Source organism: Calonectris borealis, chromosome 1, assembly GCF_964195595.1.
Source record: "Calonectris borealis chromosome 1, bCalBor7.hap1.2, whole genome shotgun sequence".
Lineage (NCBI taxonomy): Eukaryota > Metazoa > Chordata > Aves > Procellariiformes > Procellariidae > Calonectris > Calonectris borealis.
Window position 1 is genome coordinate 2,553,321 of NC_134312.1, and position 18,832 is coordinate 2,572,152.

The 18,832-nt window shown below is 44.1% G+C and overlaps 1 protein-coding gene across 8 annotated transcripts in view; it reads right to left on the reverse strand.

The window, feature by feature from the left end:
• Window positions 1-18,832, reverse strand: part of EXOC4 (exocyst complex component 4) — a 404,931-nt gene that overhangs the window by 168,700 nt on the left and 217,399 nt on the right. The window contains exon 12 of one of the 8 annotated variants that reach the window (XM_075142444.1): window positions 1,630-2,380. The exons of the other annotated variants lie outside the window; for them this stretch is intronic. Coding sequence (XP_074998545.1) covers window positions 2,335-2,380 — 46 coding nt within the window. The 3' untranslated portion in view covers window positions 1,630-2,334. Of the gene's footprint in view, window positions 1-1,629; window positions 2,381-18,832 lie in introns of those variants that run through there. 8 annotated transcript variants of the gene reach the window in all.

The window sequence follows — 18,832 nt, forward strand, 5'->3', positions numbered from 1 at the left end:
GGATTCGAGGTGCGGCCTCACCAGTGCCGAGGACAGGGGCACGATCACGATGTAATGATGGAGAAGGAAGCCTTAAATTAGTTCGGCTAATCCTGATGGATTTAGCCGAGCTCCTCCTTGCCATCCTGGCACGTACCAGGAGTGGCAGTGGAAGCAATGCTTTGCTTGTGGGAGGGGGCTGTATCGAGTCTGGTCCATGCAGAGACAGGAAGACCTTGTTCTTACAGGAGGGAACTGAAAACACTACTGAAAATGCAATTAGCTAAGAAGAACAGCTTGAAAGGAAGGCTCAGGAGAAGACAAGGAAAGTTGAGCTAATGAAAGAAAGTGTTTCTACCAATTTGCATTGAGACAGAATGTGCAGCCAAGATGAGATTCTTCCCTTTGCTCGAGGTTAGAAGTTGGAGGCTCCTGTGGCTGCTTGAGTTATTTAGCAATGGCTGTTGATGATGACCCCAAAACCCAGATAACTCTGAGCGAACCTCTGAGAGTTACTGATTTCAAACAAGCCCAAAATACAGACCTGGAATAGGAACTGGCAGTGATATGGATCTTCGGAGAGGCTGAATTTTAATACTGTTCCATTCCTCTCCCGAGGGAGCCTAATAGCTTTTCATGATCAGGAAGAAAGTTAATAGACAAACATTATTATTATTAAAGTAGATTAAATTTGGAACCACCATCCTTGACAACTAGCCCTTTAAGCTGTAATTTGAGAATCGCAGCAGGTGAAAATAAAAATAAAAATAAAAAGCCTGGCCTCAGTTATATTGTAAAGCCGGGTTATAATAAGCTCCCGTGAGCTGGGGGAAACAGCAAATTGCAAGGTGATACAGTAGATGATAAAGGCACAAGGTGAGGATGCCTCTCTTAATCAGGGTGCAAGAAGACAGCCAGGCTGTGTGCAACCCCTCCGCACCCCATCGTAGGGCTACGCCATTAATTCTGTGATGGGGATAACGGGTTTCATGCATTACTCATCCTCTACATCCTCCGTTTTCCCTTTATTTAGAGCCACTTGCAAGACAAAGCCTGCAGAAAGCTGTGGAAGAAGTGGCAGCAAGATGTTCTGAGTTTCGATCCGGTTTGCTCTTTTGCTAGTTTATTTACCTTGAAAATAATAGGTGCTCCTTATTTGTTATGGATGTTTCTATTCCTCATTTACCAAATCCACTCTAGCATTGGCCAACTCAACTCAGAATGCTTTTGTCTGAGTTTAAAAAGCTCTGCATGCCAGGCAGGTAGGATGTCTCACTCAACCAGGGGTCCCAAAATGAGAGGAGTGCCCTGATTTCCCCCAAGTTGCTCTAAACTCATCCTCTTCCTCTGGTCACCATATTTAAAGCAAATGCTCATTTTCAGAGGGGAAGCGTGGGTTTCCTCTTCATTCAAAATTAACCCGAACCACCACAAAGTGTTGTGGAACGGGACAAGGGGTGCACATGGGCCAAATCCTGATCAGATTCTCTACCTTTCAGTCCTTTCAGACATACAGCATTGTCCATTACCCACAATTTCCAATACTACCTTGAATTTTGCCTTTGGTTTTTTAACTCATTAAATTTTTAAGACAGAAGGCTTGCAAACTTCAAAAATCCTAATGCAGGGTTGTCCACGACATGACTGACCTGCACGGCTACCACTCAAACTCTCGTGAAAACTCTTCACCCTGTATTTTCCCAGTTTGGAGTGTGAGACAACATTGATCTGCTCAACGGGATAAGCTGGAAGAACAGCTCTGTACTTCCTTGCGGTCTGCAGTTTAGAAGGGTCTAAACTGTGAATGCAACATTTATTTTCATCATAACCAGCTGACACTCAGAAAACCCTAGGTATAGATCCCAATCTAAATTAGGAAAGTGGCAAAGAGCAGCTCATACCCCAAAATCCACTTGAAAGGACTCACTGGTTGCTGCTGTTGAGCTTGGAAGAGTTGCTACTTCTGGAGGTGTCATTTTTATTCAAGTTAAAGCAGTTATGCAGAAAAAACCCGACGAGAATCTAATATGATCAAACACAAAAGGACATGAAGACTTCAGAAACAGAGTATCAATGCACAATAGGATTTTATAGTTTGGATAGATTTTTCTCTCTGCAGTCCTCATGGGAACGGTTGGGCAAAGTTGCAGCGCGGGTATCCCCAAGCGCTTCAAGTACAGCTCTGTCATCTCCATCATTTCCAAACCAAGCTCTCACCAAAATTCAAATGCTTCTAATTAGAACAAAAGAGACATGGGCTTTGTAATACAGGACTGCGACCATTTGATATGAAGAAGCAGAACTCAGGCTGCTTCTTATAAAAGTCACTATATGAACCAAAATACAACCACTCCTTCATTTAGCAGGTTTCTTTTTCCATTTCCTATCTTCCACAGTGATGCTACATTTTAAAAAAAAAAAAAAAAAAAGATAAGTTCTGTCATCTAAAAATAACAAAATGTTCTTCAGTGTTCAGAGCAATCATCGTCTAATAATTACAGATCATCACCTTGAAATTGCAGCTAAAGCTGTCTTGTTGACTGCAGTGTGCTGCGTTAGCAATACAGTACAGGCACAGCTATGGGCAAGCATGGCTGATTTGAGGTACTAGCTGGTCAGTTCTGATTTTCAGATAATTAATCATTGTCTTGAATATTGTTTTTCACCCCAAAATGTAGAATCTGGGATTGCGCAACATGCCAAATGGAGCTACTCACTTAACAAGACAAATGGATTTTATTGACTTAATCAAGAAGAGTAACAACTCAATATCTCATTTCTTCATAGCCGGCTAGAACAAAATCTGGGGGCATGAGGAGAAGATGTAAAACACAGTCTATAAATTATGAGAGTTTATTAAAGAAATGCCAATGGAAACTGCTTCAGAATTGAATGTCCATGTTCTGCAAGGCTTCCACAGCAAGTAGGCAAAATATTGACTTATAACAAATGAGGCAAGCAATCTACAGATAATATATCAGAGGAAAGTCCATAATTTTTCTCCTTCAACGGATGAGATTATTCTACTGCACTGTATTTGATGGGATAGGAAACAAAAGGTTATCACATTTTTTGTTGCTGCTGTTCAGATGACAGCTTGCTTTTGTCACAGTGTCTTTCCACGCAACTGCCGTGTCTCTGCTCCCCCAAACTAGCTGAGCGTGCTGTGGAAGGAGCAACCTTAGCTCAGACTTGCCAAACCTGGGCTGTAACACGTTGATGACTCTGAGGATTATTCCTCCGAGACCTACAGACAGCCTTGGGAGTAGAGGGAGTCTGTTCACACCCATCAATCCACCTAAAACCTGAGCTATCACCTTCACACCCAGGCATCCGTGACGTGCTGCCTTACTTGTAGGAGATGGTGTCTTCACAGGGATCACCCTTCTTCAGCTAGAAGAATGAGGAATTAATGAGCATGATTTTAGGGTCAGCATAAAAATCAATTAGTTCAAGAGGAATGGTAGAGGCCCTCCTGACAGCACAGCTCCTGACCGCGGCTGCAATGGGGACTCTGGGTGCAAAGCTCTGGATACTGTTTCTCAGGATGCTGACCAGAGCCACAGGGCAAAGAAAGACAAGAAAGCCCGACATCTACTTTCTGCAGAAGGGAGCACAAACCTTCCTATGAAATCTCTGCTGCCCATGACTCTTGGGAAGAGAAAATCACAGAAAAGCCCCCAATGGCCTCAACCAGAATGGGGCAAATGCTTAGAGGCTACTGGATGAGTGAAGATCCTGGGAGAGAGCCTCCACACCACATCATTGAGGTGCACAAATCCACAGGGAGAGATACTGAGCAAGACCAGTGAAAGAGGATAAAGCAACTAAGTGCAAAGTGTTAAAGTACAAATTGCACCTGCTAAATATTAGCAACAAGCCTCCAAATTACCGAGACCTAAACAGCCTCTTTGAGATAACTTAATGCCTGCATTCAAAGCTAAAAATTTTAAATCAGAACCAAGGAGCTATTATATTGATTTGTACGCAGTGAGCCACAGGAATACAAAATAAATGAGAATGACAAAAAAACAAAAAAAAACCCGAGAAAATGTTTCTAACAGTTTCATAGATTCCTCTCAGGGGTCCACAGCGATCAAGGTAGAAGAAGCTTTTGTTCAAAGAGGGAATGTTATGCTCTTATTTCTGGACAAATACAAGCAAGACTCATGTTTTTTTTTTAACTGACAAAATTTCTAACCAGAAGTGAACCCTGAAGAGGACCACACACGCTAGCTCAGATATTTACTGTTTCTAATGGGACAAATTACACTGCTGGTGATTAAGACTGAAGCCTCGAAGGACTGGCTGGGTCTCAGCTTGATAATGAATGGGCTTTTAACACACCAAGCCTTTAATCTCTAGGACGCTGGACTGGATCCAAATTGAAGGTGAGTGAAAGTATTAGGCAGCTAATGGGGTCTGTTCTATGGCCAGCGATAGCTGATCACCTTTAGTCACTTTTAGCCCATTTTAGGATGGGCCAGGCTAAAATCTGGCCATGCACCCCTGCAATACCTGGGAGCATTGCATTACCACTGCTTTTGCTGTACGGACATGGATTTCTACTTTGAAGAACTTTTTCTGAAGGCAGTCAGAGCTTCTGCACGATGATCAGAGCAGAAGCAAGTGAAAAAGTAATGTTCCAACAATTTGGGGAAAGATGGTATCCAGGCTATCCTCGCTCACCTCCCCTTAGCCCCATTTCTTTGCCTCTCGGCTGTTGCTGCTGCCCTCAGAGCAACACTACCTGGAGGACTTACGACAGCGTCGCATGGACAGCAGCCAAAGCAGTTTCCAATTCGTCCCATTCTCCATATTAAATAGTCACATTTCGAAAGAAAACTTGCTTCTGTGGTCCTACAAGTGTGTGAGAAATTAAGAGGCAGGGCCCAGAGGACATAGGGCAGAGAAAGATTTTGTTAACAGCTTTACATTCAAAGCTAAATATAAAGGTCACCTCTTGGACAAAGAACAGGATAACGGACTGCATTCCCTCGTACGCACTCTATAAACTAACAAATTATTTTTCTTATTGCTGTGATTGTTTTCAAAGGCTTGAGAAGCCTTCAGACACACAGCAATGGAGAAGGTCTACAGAGGTCAGCTGGAGGGAGCGGGTACCAGGAGATGAGAGTTCTACTTCTTGCTGCGCCAGGTTATTCAGCACTTCTCCTACACCTTTGCTTTTCCATCCACAAAAAAGGGACAATGGATCCTTCCAAAGACACAACTTGCCAGGTCTTTCACAATCTTCATACAGAAGCCACCTTAGAAATAGGCTGTCCCCTTTAAATGCCAGCAGACTAACCAGCCGAGTTATTAGCAAGTGATTAAGAGGACACCCACTGTGCTTCAAGCTTTAGGATGAACCAAGTGAATATGAGTAACAGACACTGAACGAACAGCTTACACCAAGTCCAAAACCAAAGTTCTACCAAGCACAGAGACGGTGAAATCAAACTTTACAATTGAAAGGGAGCGTCAGGTTAACACGGATTTAGACATCCACGCAATGCAGAAGTGCTTATCAATACCCACGGAGAATATTCTACTTACAAACACCACCCACTAGCTTTGTGTCATGTACGGTTAAGAGACATGGGCTAGGTAATGCAGGTCTTGTCAGAAGATTTGTGTGTGTAATGCCTTCCACAAAGCCTCTGCTTTCAGCCTCACCCAAAATCATCTCTCTCATTTTAGCCCGAGCATTTCAGTACAGCTCTACAGATAGCAAATTGAAATGTTCAGTCCTCCATTGCGGGGAGATGGAATCTGAAAAGCAAATGGCAATAAGAATGAAGCAAGGCATCAATAGCACACGCTAAAGCTCTGACCGACGACAGCAATGATGTCGGATGAATGATTGAGCATTTCTTAAACTTCTACCATTGTGAAAGCAACCTATTATTTTCCTGGTTGTGCTCTGAAATGCCTCAATCACTGACAGAACAAGTGAGTGAGAAATAATATAGTTCATTTTCGATTGCTTTTGTTCAATAGATACATTGCTGTATACCGTATCTCCCATTGTTTCATCAACAACATAGCTAATACTTTTTTCTCATCCCCTTTTCTGATATCATGTCATTAGTGATGACTCCACCAACTGCGTACATCTTTAAAAGTCGCCAATAACATCCTGTAACACGACCTGGTGTTCAATTCAGGCCTGTTTTTGTAAAGAAAAACACAACGCTACAGCACTCGTGTGAAGGCTATATACGTCAGCTAGCGTGAGAAAGCAGCTTCCAAATCACGGTGCTTAGCCACAGCACACGCTCCGGTGTCCAAACCCCCGTCACAGCACCTCACCTGAGTAAGGCTTTGCTTTTTCACAAGCTCGGGACGTGGGCCTGCGTGAACCTCATGAGGTTCAACCAGGCCAAGTGCAAGGTCCTGCCCCCGGGTCAGGGCAACCCTCGGTATCAATACAGCCTGGGGGATGAAGGGACTGAGAGCAGCCCTGCCAAGAAGGACTGGGGGTACTGGTGGAGGAAAAGCTGGACATGACCCAGCAACGTGCGCTCGCAGCCCAGAAGGCCAACCCTATCCTGGGCTGCATCACCAGCAGCGTGGCCAGCAGGTCCAGGGAGGGGATTCTGCCCCTCTGCTCTGCTCTGGTGAGACCCCCCTGCAGCGATGCGTCCAGCTCGGGGGTCCTCAGCACAGGACAGACATGGACCTGTTGGAGCGGGTCCAGAGGAGGCCACGAAGATGATCAGGGGGATGGAACAGCTCTGCCGTGAGGAAAGGCTGAGAGTTGGGGTTGTTCAGCCTGGAGAGAAGGCGGCTCTGGGGAGACCTTATTGCGGCCTTTCAGTGCTTAAAGGGGCTTATAAGAAAGATGGGGACAGACTTTTTAGCAGGACTTGTTGTGACAGGACAAGGGGGAATGATTTTAAATGAAAAGAGGGTAGATTCAGACTAGGTATAAGGAAAAAATCTTTCACAATGCGGGTGGTGAAACCCTGGCACAGGTTGCCCAGAGAGGTGGTAGATGCCCCATCCCTGGGAACATTCAAGGTCAGGTTGGACGGGGCTCTGAGCAACCTGATCTAGTGGAAGATGTCCCTGCCCACGGCAGGGGGTTGGACTAGATGGCCTTTAAAGGTCCTTTCCCACCCAAACTATTCTATGATTTTGTAGCCACGGATTCAAATCCCTCCTGGTGTTAATGAGGCGTTGCACACACACTTTCAAACAAGATTTTAGTCCATGTCTGTAAAACATCCAGCGGTGTTTCTACAAAATGTGGTAGCAGCAGCGCCACTATCAATATACACTTCCAGACATGCAAGCTGGCAAACAAAACTACTTAGGGGAAGGTGGAGGGCGTCAAAGAAAAGCAACGATCATAATCTCAAAATTCTGTTTTAATTAACAACAAAACATAATGTGAGCTGATGTGGGACACTGCAGAACATGGTGGGATTGGAGGGAAGGTCACCTGGGTTCTTCTGCACCGCAGGCATCTCGTTAGCTTGGACCAAGCTAACGCATGTCACCATGAACAATGAAGTGGAGCAATGGGGTACTGGCAGGTTACAATTTTGATTCAGATGAAAGGAAAAAGGAAAAGAACAAATTACCTGTAAAAACAACAGGCTGAAAGCCACAGAGAAGAGGTGCCGGTACTGAGCGTCGTAGCAGAGGTGAGTACACTGCAAAAAGCCTCCCAATCCTGGGCATCTCCGTTAAGCCCTTGAGCATCAAATGAAACTTTTGGTCACATGTTTCTTCCCAGAAGGAAGAGCGCTATGCAAAGCTTCCCCCCAAACCAAAACTTTTCTCTAAAGCCCCTTTCGAGCTCTTGGCATGTTACTGTGCCAGGGTTTGAAGAAAAAGCCATCGTCTACTTGGTGGCACATGTACAGGGCAAGCAGCTTTCCAGAATCCCACCACAATGATATATGGGTCTTGGAGTCACATGGCAGTTTTATTAAGAAAAAACCCCACAAAAACGATGCTCTTGGGACTGCCCTGAGGAAAGTGTTTGGATGTCAAACACTAGAACTTCTACACAAGCAGAAATAATCTTTTCCTGTCCAGTCCTCACATTTGCTGTGGACATCCAACATCTCTAGGCATCTCAATCCACTGTCCCTCTCATGTGATGTGCTGATACCAACGGCCCAGGACTGAACATCACAGGGATTAAATGAGAACCAGTTGGACAGAAGGATTCAAGCAAGGGATGAGATCTACAGTATACTGGTTCCTTATTAGAAATACAAGGTACAGCGCATGAAGCAAGAAATCTCTTGCGCAGCCAAAGGCTTTTGTTGATTTTCCCAGCTGCCTTTTGAGAGAGGACAGAGAGGAGAGAACGTCAGGGCTCAAGTCCCCCTCCTGTTGTAACTGCAGAAAGAAGACAAAAGTCGAGCAGCTGAAGTCTTTTGTCACTTTTTCAGTCACCTGTGAAAAAGTGCAAATGCGTGCCTTTTATTTTGGTTAAAAAACCTGCCTGGGAAAATTAGATGTCTCCTGCAAACTCCTTGCACACACCCCAGCTGGGTGGCAGTGGGCCAGAACCATCCATCTCCATTACCTATAAAGTCATTTGGAAGAATAATTTCCTTTTCTCCTAGGATTTTCACACTATTCCCTATGAAAGCAAATATTTTTCTCTGGTTCTGCATTCAAAGATACCGGCTTGTGTTTCCTTCTCCACCTCAGCACGAGCCCAGTGGCAGCGGGACTAGGAAGCCTGGTGGGAACACTGCAGGACAATAGCCAGCTGATGTGCACTCCAGGTACTGCTTCGCCTTTGCAGGGAGATCAAGAAGAACTGAGATTTATCTGCCCAAAGGTATCCTAATGTATTTAACAAGCAAACAAGGTAGAGTTAAGACAGCAGAACAGACACTGGATTGATCGTCAAAGCTGCAGAGTCCTTAATTTCCTCTTGACCTCATCCTTCAAGATTTCTTCTGTCACTTTGCAAGACTCGTCATCTTGGGACAGTGCATGAATAGCTCTGGACAACAGTACTTGTCTAGCTCAGAAAAGATGCGGTCACACAGAGCTGCTCCTTGTGTGTCCCTGAAAACACATCAAAACCCAGTTTCTAACAGGAGAGGAACAACAGATACACGAGGAGGAAATCTGGCTTAATATTACGCTGTTGCCACGTATAAACCTTTAGGAGGGAAATGAATGCGGAGCTGGCATGAACAGGAATGAGGATGGGCTGGAAAAGGGAATGGAGGTTAGAAAGGGAAATTTAAGCACATTGAGACCAATTCAGCCAGTGAATGAGAAAAGCTGGCGTGGCTAAGCCAGAATGTGGGTTTTCACCATGGCTGGACTACATAAAACCACAAAAAAGAAAGCTAGCAGCCTCTCGCAGAAAGCTACAGATACTCATGGCTCTACAGATAGGATTTAATGTCTCCCTCGGAGGGCAATAAGTCATCACAAAACGTGTTCAAACGGTTTGCAAAGAGCAGCTTGGGGATCCCTGGAAGCTCAGGAATACATTGTGGTTTCGTGCAAACCTCAAAGAGCGATGACTTCTTAGCCACGGAGCAGCAGAGGGTTGCTTTTGGAGTCTGAAAGGCATTGACCTTTGGGGATACACCCAAAGTGAATTAAAGACAAGTGGACAAACTCCCTAATAAGGGAAGCAAATGAAACAGAATTTGTATTTCTATCTCATTTAGTTGACATGAAAATAAATTGCTATTGTCTCTTTGCAAAGATCAACTGAGATTCATTACTTCTTTCTGGGGGATCACATTGGCTTTGGTCTTACTACGTGTTAGGTCTTGCATCTCTCCTAGTCCAATCTGCCTGTAGTAAGACACCAGCCTGCGATCCAAGCGTGGCAGAAGGATCCGTATGTCCCACTGCAGCTGCCTTTCACACGTAGCGGCTGCAGCCACACTCCAAGTTCGCCTTGCGGAAACACAGTTTCCTTAAAAAGGCAAAGAGCTACCTTTCGAAGAATAAAAATGCACGCTGAAATATTAAAATGAAGATCTCAAGTCAGCCCACTGCAGTCAGCAGAATCAATCTAAATATAGACTGATATCATATCCCAGCCCTCAGCTATAAGGTTTCTGGGGAGCAGAGCAACGGGTGCAGCAATTCAAAATCACTGCTAATGTAGAAAAACAGTTATAAGAAACTGGGAATTTCTGTGATTTTAGACTAAAAAGCCATAAACTGGAGTACGTTAGGAAAATAACTGCTGCACTAGTCTTATCCTTTTATTTTTAATGGCCTATTTTGTCTCCATCAGCAAAGAACTGCTCTAAAATAATTGCTCTAAACGACTCTTTGAAGACACATCTCTATTTGCAAACCTCATCAAGTTACATGTTAGACGAGTCCCAAATCTTCACTTTTTAATTTACAGTAAGAATGAACAAACAGAAGGAACTTAATGCAGTAATTACTGTGAGCACGGCTCAGAGAGAGGTAAGTTACCAGCCCTCTTGCTATTACCAACATCCAGAGGGAGCTGCTAATCTCACCCAGTTCTGGTTTTACACAGGATTTAAGGAATCCAGGTAGGGACTTTACAGTAACGGTACCAGCCCGGTAGCTAGCAATGCATCTGAGTGCATCTCTCAACAAACAGCATCAATTTATGAGATCCAAAACCTGGAAGTTTCTTCTCAACAGAGCATTCACCAACGCTTATTAAAACCAGTAACAAACCAATTGCACTAGTGCTCAGCTCAAGCCTAGTGAACAAGTACAATCATATTATATGGACCTGAAAACAAACCCCCTGTTTATTCTAGACACCAGTGTAAGCTAGCACAGGTTTTGAAAGTGCTCCTCATCCAGTAATTCACACGACATAGGCTGAATCATCCCAGGACATGAATAAAGATGAGAGCATTTAACACCACAACAGACTTTTTACCATGTAAACTGCGCCACAGATAAGAGTTAGATCAAAAGTGTTTATTCCTTCGTGATGTAGCTTGGCATATAGTACATTACAAAAACGAAGAGAAAGATTTTAACCGCAACAATATATTCCGTTACCTTCAGCAAGTAAAGAATAAACTTTAAGAGTTAAAAGATTTAATAGAGTAATAAATCCCCTTAAGTACATGCTAGAACAGAAAACAAAATATAGAGTGCTCATTCTAACCTCAGTCACTGTCTAATACAAATTGAGAACACATTTCACTTTTATATTCTTACATGCTGCAGAATCTTATTTTAGAAATAGTTTTAGAAAGGCATCGGATAGAATTTGCAAGCTTTTCCCGTTTTATCTTTTAATACAAACTTCTCAACTCTACAAAAGTTTGTAAATAAAGACAGGCTGCCTTCCAGGGTGCCAACCCTACTGACGTTCCTGAAAAATGACAGGATTGAAGTATATTTGAAAAACTGCATTGCTTGGGTCTCTACAAACACAGATGTCTAGGTTGGGTTTTCTTTCTTTATATATCTGAGCCCCAATTTGTTCTTATGAAATACATACCCCAGCTCCAGGATTTGTAACCTGACCCTATACGCTTAGAGAGATCTGACACTTTGCAGATAAGGTCTTAAAAAAACACAATTCACGATGAAAACACCAATCTGTACTTGGAGCATGAGCATTGCCCAGATCTGCCCAAGTACGCCCAGAGCGCTCTCAATTACACCATCTTCATATCTGCATTTTTATCGGGCTGGCGTGCCTGGCGGGTCCCTGCAAGCTGTTGGCAGCTCGCCCCACAGTTTGGGGCAAAAGGAGCTGGCATAGCTTCAACAGGCTCCTTCACAGCTTTTTGACTGATGGCTAATGCCATCAACCCGAAGAGACCTAGAAAAACAATCAAATCCAGCCCCTTCATTAGGCTTCACTGATAGGATTGGGAATACGGCCATAGACTTCCCAGTTGATGATAGATCACATAAGCAAGGAGGTTGAGAGCTTTTGCAAAGAACAACAGAGCTCCTTTGCTCTAAATACTCTGACTGTTGAGTGAATATTCACAAATTTTGAAGTACAGAACTTAAACAATTTCTTTCCAGTTCAGAGAGACAAGAGAGCTCAATGTTAGCTTCAAAATCCAGAGAGCAGGGGAACGTTCTACAGAATGGGAGAAAAATACATTGATTTTTAAATCAGTTCATAAATTACCTGGGAAAACCTTAAAAATGTGCCAGTAAGAGCAACTCTCTCTTACTCTCTCTTTTTTCATCAGCAACTACAATGTAAGTGTGAATTGCAAACATCACAGTTTCCTATCTCGAGTTGAGATTCTGGAGCCCTGATTGTATCAGAATTTTAGCTCCCATTTAATTACAGCAACAAGGATTTAATTCTTACAATTTTGAAGACATGCTCAATGCGGCCCAGGAGTAACCAGCACGAGGAGATCTGCTCTGGCTTTAGAGAGGTCAACATACACGTGTTGGTTTCTGGGAAGTAGATGATGAGCGTGGGGGACCTGGTGCCCAACACGTCCCGTCCTGATCTCCAGACTCGCTACATAATGCCATCATTCCTCCCGACATGCAAATTTTGGAAGTAAGGCCATGCAGCTTAACTGACAATCCTGCTAAAAGGGAGGAGGAGAGAGGGGAGGGGATGCAACTTGAAGATCCAGTGAGAAAAGCAGATGCATTAAAAAGAGATGATGCTTCAATCAAGAATGAAGGTGTGAATCTACTGCAGGGAAGGGATGCACTGGGTGGGAGCGTGTCTCAGATGTCTCGTATAGGGATTATTCTTACCTCACTAGAAAGGACATAGCAAGCATGTTTAGTCAATTGATCACCGCAACCCCAACCACGTGAAGTCCTGGTTAGGGAAGCTAAGGACCTTACTGCTTTTTTCGGCTGCAGCTTGGTATGCAGTGGCTTAAATAAACCACAGATTATTGTGAATTATTATTATTGGGAATCTATTATTAAAATTCAGTGGGGTCCTATATACATAAGCCTTCTTCATCTCGCAGCCCACAGGATGGACCACGGTCGTAGCTCTGCTTTCTTGGAGCATAAAAATATTGGTGTCCTGCAGACTACACTGCTCTACTGCAAATATACAACAGCTTTACCGAGCTACAAAACTGGACAGTCTCTGCCAAACCAGGTACCCTGTGGAAAGGCATGGGCAGGTGCCCTTTTTCAAATAGTTCAGGAATTCACCAGTCGTCTTAGACCGTCATGAGACAGCGTAGTTTTACCCTACTGCTGATGTGTTGTTGCAGTAGTAATCCTGCTCAGCACGAGAGAAACCGCGGGTGCAGACCCCTGGTGCGTGCGCTTGGCCGAGGAGCCACTGGCGCGAGGCTACCACCTGCGGGCCTATGACTGAACGCCTGTAAGTCAGAATCCCGCCTAGACGTAGCAATAGCGCAGCACTGCTGGCGCCTCGGTGGGCTTGCGATAGCCGGCCGCCCACCGCACGCGGGGCAGGCCCGGTGCAGAGCGTCGCTCGTAGTCGGGACCAGAGGGGCGGACAGATGCGGCGCCGCCTCTCCCCCATGGCGTTACCGCACGATCGTGGGGCACTCGGCGCCACATCATTCGTAGACGACCTGATTCTGGATCAGGGTTTCATACGTAGCAGAGCAGCTACGTACTAAATTTTTTTTTTAATTAAAAAAAAAGAAAAGAAAAAAACAAAAAAAAAACACCCTAAAAAAAAAAAAAACAAAAGAAAAAGAAAAAAAAAAAGGGGGATCAGGCCCAGCCAGCACGGGTTCATGGAAGGCAGGTCCTGCTCGACCAACCTGATCTCCTTCTATAACCAGGTGACCCGCCCAGTGGATGAGGGAAAGGCTGTGGATGGGGTCTACTTGGACTTCAGTAAAGCCTCTGACACTGTCTCCCATGGCATTCTCCTAGAGAAGCTGGCGGCTCACGGCCTAGACAGGTGCACTCTTCGCTGGGCAAAAAACTGGCTGGACGGCCGAGCCCAGAGAGTTGTGGTCAACGGAGTTAAATCCAGCTGGCGGCCGGTCACGAGCGGTGTTCCCCAGGGCTCAGTACTGGGGCCGGTCCTGTTCAATATCTTTATCAATGATCTGGACGAGGGGATCGAATGCTCCCTCAGTCAGTTTGCAGGTGACACCAAGTTGGGTGGGAGTGTTGATCTGCTGGAGGGTAGGAAGGCTCTGCAGAGGGACCTGGACAGGCTGGATCGATGGGCTGAGGCCAACTGTATGAGGTTCAACAAGGCCAAGTGCCGGGTCCTGCACTTCGGCCACAACAACCCCAGGCAACGCTACAGGCTTGGGGAAGAGTGGCTGGAAAGTGCCCAGAGGAAAAGGACCTGGGGGTGCTGATCGACAGCGGCTGAACATGAGCCGGCAGTGTGCCCAGGTGGCCAAGAAGGCCAACGGCATCCTGGCCTGTATCAGAACTAGTGTGGCCAGCAGGAGCAGGGAGGTGATCGTGCCCCTGTACTCGGCACTGGTGAGGCCGCACCTCGAATCCTGTGTTCAGTTCTGGGCCCCTCACGACAAGAAGGACATGGAGGTGCTGGAGCGTGTCCAGAGAAGGGCAACGAAGCTGGTGAAGGGCCTGGAGCACAAGTCTGATGGGGAGCGGCTGAGGGAACTGGGGTTGTTTAGCCTGGAGAAGAGGAGGCTGAGGGGAGACCTCATCGTGCTCTACAACTACCTGAAAGGAGGTTGTAGCGAGGTGGGTGTTGGTCTCTTCTCCCAAGTAACAGTGATAGGACGAGAGGAAATGGCCTCAAGTTGCGCCAAGGGAGGTTTAGATTGGACATTAGGAGAAATTTCTTTACTGAAAGAGTGGTCAGGCCTTGGAACAGGCTGCCCAGGGAAGTGGTGGAGTCACCGTCCCTGGAAGTATTTAAAAGACGTGTAGATGAGGCGCTTAGGGACATGGTGTAGTGGGCATGGGGGTGTTGGGTTGACGGTTGGACTCGATGATCTTAGAGGTCTTTTCCAACCTTAATGATTCTACGATTCATACAATATATTAAGATAATCACAACCCCATTCCTAGAGCTGTACCAAAATAAATCACCAATGTCTTCGTAGACCTAACGGCTGCGAGATCTTGGCAAAAACTACATTATCATGCAGTCAGGCATGAATGAAGCTATATGTTACACTGCAGTTAAACCCTGGAAGTCAACCCTTCCTTGTAAAGGGTAGCATCAATTTGAAATGATGCCACTGTTCTACGCAAATTGTAACATTTTCTGCTTTAAATGGAGATACGTATTGTAAAATCGGTGAGATACTAAGCCTTTTTTTTTACTCTGAATTTACCATAATGTGAACTAATACACTTCTAGATAAACATAAACGTATAAATAAGAAATTTATTTCAATGGACCCCTCTCTTAGCTAATATTTCACAAATCAACAGATATTCAGATTACCTGCCCATTCAGAGATGCTACATCCTACTGACAGGCAAAAACTCATAGCTCGCCAATTTTGCTGCTGTTTTGTCATCTGATCTCATGACTTAAGTCTTTTTGTCTCACTTTGCTAATCCACAACATGGTCCACTTACAAAAAAAAAAAAGCCAATGAGGTGTTATTTACTGGTAGTTGTAAAGTTCTGCAACATCTGAGATAAATTAAATTACTAATCATTTATAAACCATGAAGAGGATAATCAAGCCACACATTTGTACAATGATGTGGGGGGAAGAACAATGGAATTAAGACCATGAAACCTGCTTTCATGCAAAGACTAAACAGAAAGGAAAGGCAAGTCTTCAGGAACTATTTCTCAGAGGTGGGAAGAAGGTCACTCTGGTTTGCTTAAGGAAAGAGGATTATTATGAGCTTTCTTAAAGAAGCCCATCCTCAAACTGGCCCTTTCTCCATCACTTCAGTTTACATAAAGGGGAGAGAATGAGACCAGAAATCTGAATCGGGGAGGAAAATGTCTTCTAACACAATGCAATTAGAGTTTGTTATATAAAATTTCAATAAAGCTAACAGAAGGGAAAGTAAACATTTTTCCATCAAACTGAGTAAAGCCAACACAGCCAATACACTTTCAGCTTAGTACAAAATAAAAAGGTACTTTCAGACACCCTGGAACAAAGCTTTCGTTTTAACAATCCCATCTCCTGCTTCGTACAACTTTATTAGCTTAAAACCACTGCTCAACTCTGCCCTTTGGCTCCCCAGTCACTGTGCCACTCAGCACAGAGAATAATAATGAGCAACATAATGGAGCCCCATTTCTATCCCTGCCAGTCTCTAGGGAAGAGTAATCATCTCTGAACTGTCATTGCTAATGCAAACTACTATCGCTAATCCACTGGGACTCGGAGTAAAATACACAGGGAGATTGTTTGCTGTTACCCACCCTTTCTTCCTTCCCTTTTCAAAATCCATCTCTCTCTTGCAGGAGTCTCTGAGACATTATTAAGCCCACCAACACCGAAACATGAAACGAATGAGGCAGACAGATAAACATAGCCTGATTCCTCTGCAAAATCTCTTGTGAAGGTTAACCACGGCACAGACCTAATGCAAGCCTACTTTGTTGAGGTCTATTATTAAATTGCACAGTTGCCTGAAGCCACCGCTATTGTATTATATGACTTGATTCACAGATTGAATTCCAAGCCATGAAAGTGTGAACAGAGCGTGAACGGTTTTATCCAGTTCATACTGTCCACAAACATTCGTTAATATGGCAAAATGAATGTTATTCTGCAACAACCTTATCTTCCTAAGCTGCACGAAATAAAGTGATAAAACAAACAAGATTTGATTCTTCTTTTTTGCTAATAAGCAGAGTTCCAGTAATGACACATAAATAGAGATACCCACAGCACAGATTACCTTGCTTTGAACAGCCAAGACTTGAGCTGTAATGTCTTTGTTTTACAGTAAAATATTAAGCAGACACATTTTATGATGTTTATTCCACTACAGATGAAGAGCAGAGCTGGTTTCACCTTGTATCAAAAAGTTTCATTTAAAAAATTTAAATTTAATTCAAAGATCTACAGGCAAGTTCTTGGCCTTTAGTGTAAGGTCAAGGGATGTTCATTCAAACACCTGCAGTAAAGACACACGGACAACCACTGGAGAGTGTCGAAAGAGGGAAATGCAGTCAGTGTACAAAACAACATGGTGGAAGCAACCCGGTGGCATCTCCCAGCCATGGGGATGGATCCGTGATGGACTGGCAAAATTACTTGGAAGAGTTAGAAAGAATCACAAGCCAAGCTGGTGCTGACAGAGCTCCCCTGCCAAAATTTCAAATATCTGCCTTGACTATTCTAATGATTTTCTTACCCCATTTTGCCCAGAAAGACCATCTATTAAAAACCCAAGAGACGCAAAGTTTGGGGAAAAAAGGGGAAAAACCCCAACCACCAATTCCTCTCTCCCTTTCTTCCAAATCCCCATTTCCTTCAAAATCAGTACTCAGCTAGTTAAACCCACACAAATTCAAACTTGGGCTTAGCCACAAAGTTGACATTGATCACTCACTCATACTGAGCAATCAAAGAGCGTGATCATTGGGAACAAACCTGTTGACCCAGAAGAATTTGCACCAGTTCCTGCACGAATCCTAGTCCTCTAATCTGTCTGATAACACTAACAAAAAGGTGTCAGCCTGAATGAGGTAGCTGGAGGAGGAGGAAGAGGAGGAGGGAAGGCTCACAAAGGAAAAAAGGAGAGCTCAGAAGAGAGGAGATCCACAAGGGAAAGGAGCGGAGAAAGGCTTTACAATCGGAAAAGAGCAGATGACATTCAAGAGGGTCAGGGTGTACAGAAAATGAACCAGGAGATTGAAAGGTTTTGGTGGAAGTGCTGACTTTGAAAACATCCCTTGATCTATTTTTCTTCATTGAAATGTTTTCTTCACAAGGCCCAAACACCAAAAACCTGAAGGATAAGCTGCATCTACCCGCTGAAAATGAACGTACCTGCATTTGAAAGTTGTATCAACTCTTTCTTCTCCTGCGAGCCTCCAATTTGATGCCGTATTAATTTGTTTCCATTCTGTTATGCATTAGGAAAATTAGGCATGAGTACAAAGCCAGCCTGGTATAAATCTCTTCTCTTGAACTCAACCACATCACACGTTTCTTACTTATTATAATGCAACTCAGAACCTGATCCAATACGCAGCCTCTTATACTCCCCCAGGCCAAATCGTCCACTGGTTTAAATTTGTTTAATACCATGGAAGTACGTTTATTTTAACTAAATGAGGATCTGACTCCAAGTACATTCTATTGTGAGTTAGTAAATACGAGGCAATATTGAAATCTCAATTTATTCAAACAGTAGCCAAAGGCAACTCTGGATATCAAAACTAATTTTAAATTAGGAAGAAACGGCCCTGGGTTAATTACCAGCATTAAGGGATCTTCAGCGTCACATGGACAGTGCCACCAAAGATGTATTGCCTTGTGTTTCTGGTGCGTCACGCAGTGCTCCCATCTAGGGTTGGAAACACATACATGGAAGATCTGGATTTCCCAGGCTAAAGAGCAACACTGTTACTGGTAAAATCAGTAAGAACAGTAAAAAAACCCCAGCTATTTTCCTAATGGACCTGAAACTGCAATTTCTTCCAAGCACAGCATGCACACCTGCAGTTCAGGCTTGCATTTTTCTCTTCATTAATCCTCCTACCCCCTTCTTCTATTTTTTGAGTGTTTTGGAAAAGTGAGGCTACACTCCCTTCCCAATCCTGCATATCCCCAAAGATTTTATCATGACTATTTCGAGTTCTTCTTTGTAGAGCATCCATTTCAGAAATTATGCTTGAGCAGCCACAGCTGAAGCCCTACTACCGCAAAGATTATTCCTCTTTCTGAGCAGTCAGCAAAGGCACTTCACGGGTAAGTTTCCAAAATTAGGAAGGAGGAAGCTGATGCCAGCCTATGTTTCATAGGAGGGTCTTAATGTAGATCTCATCC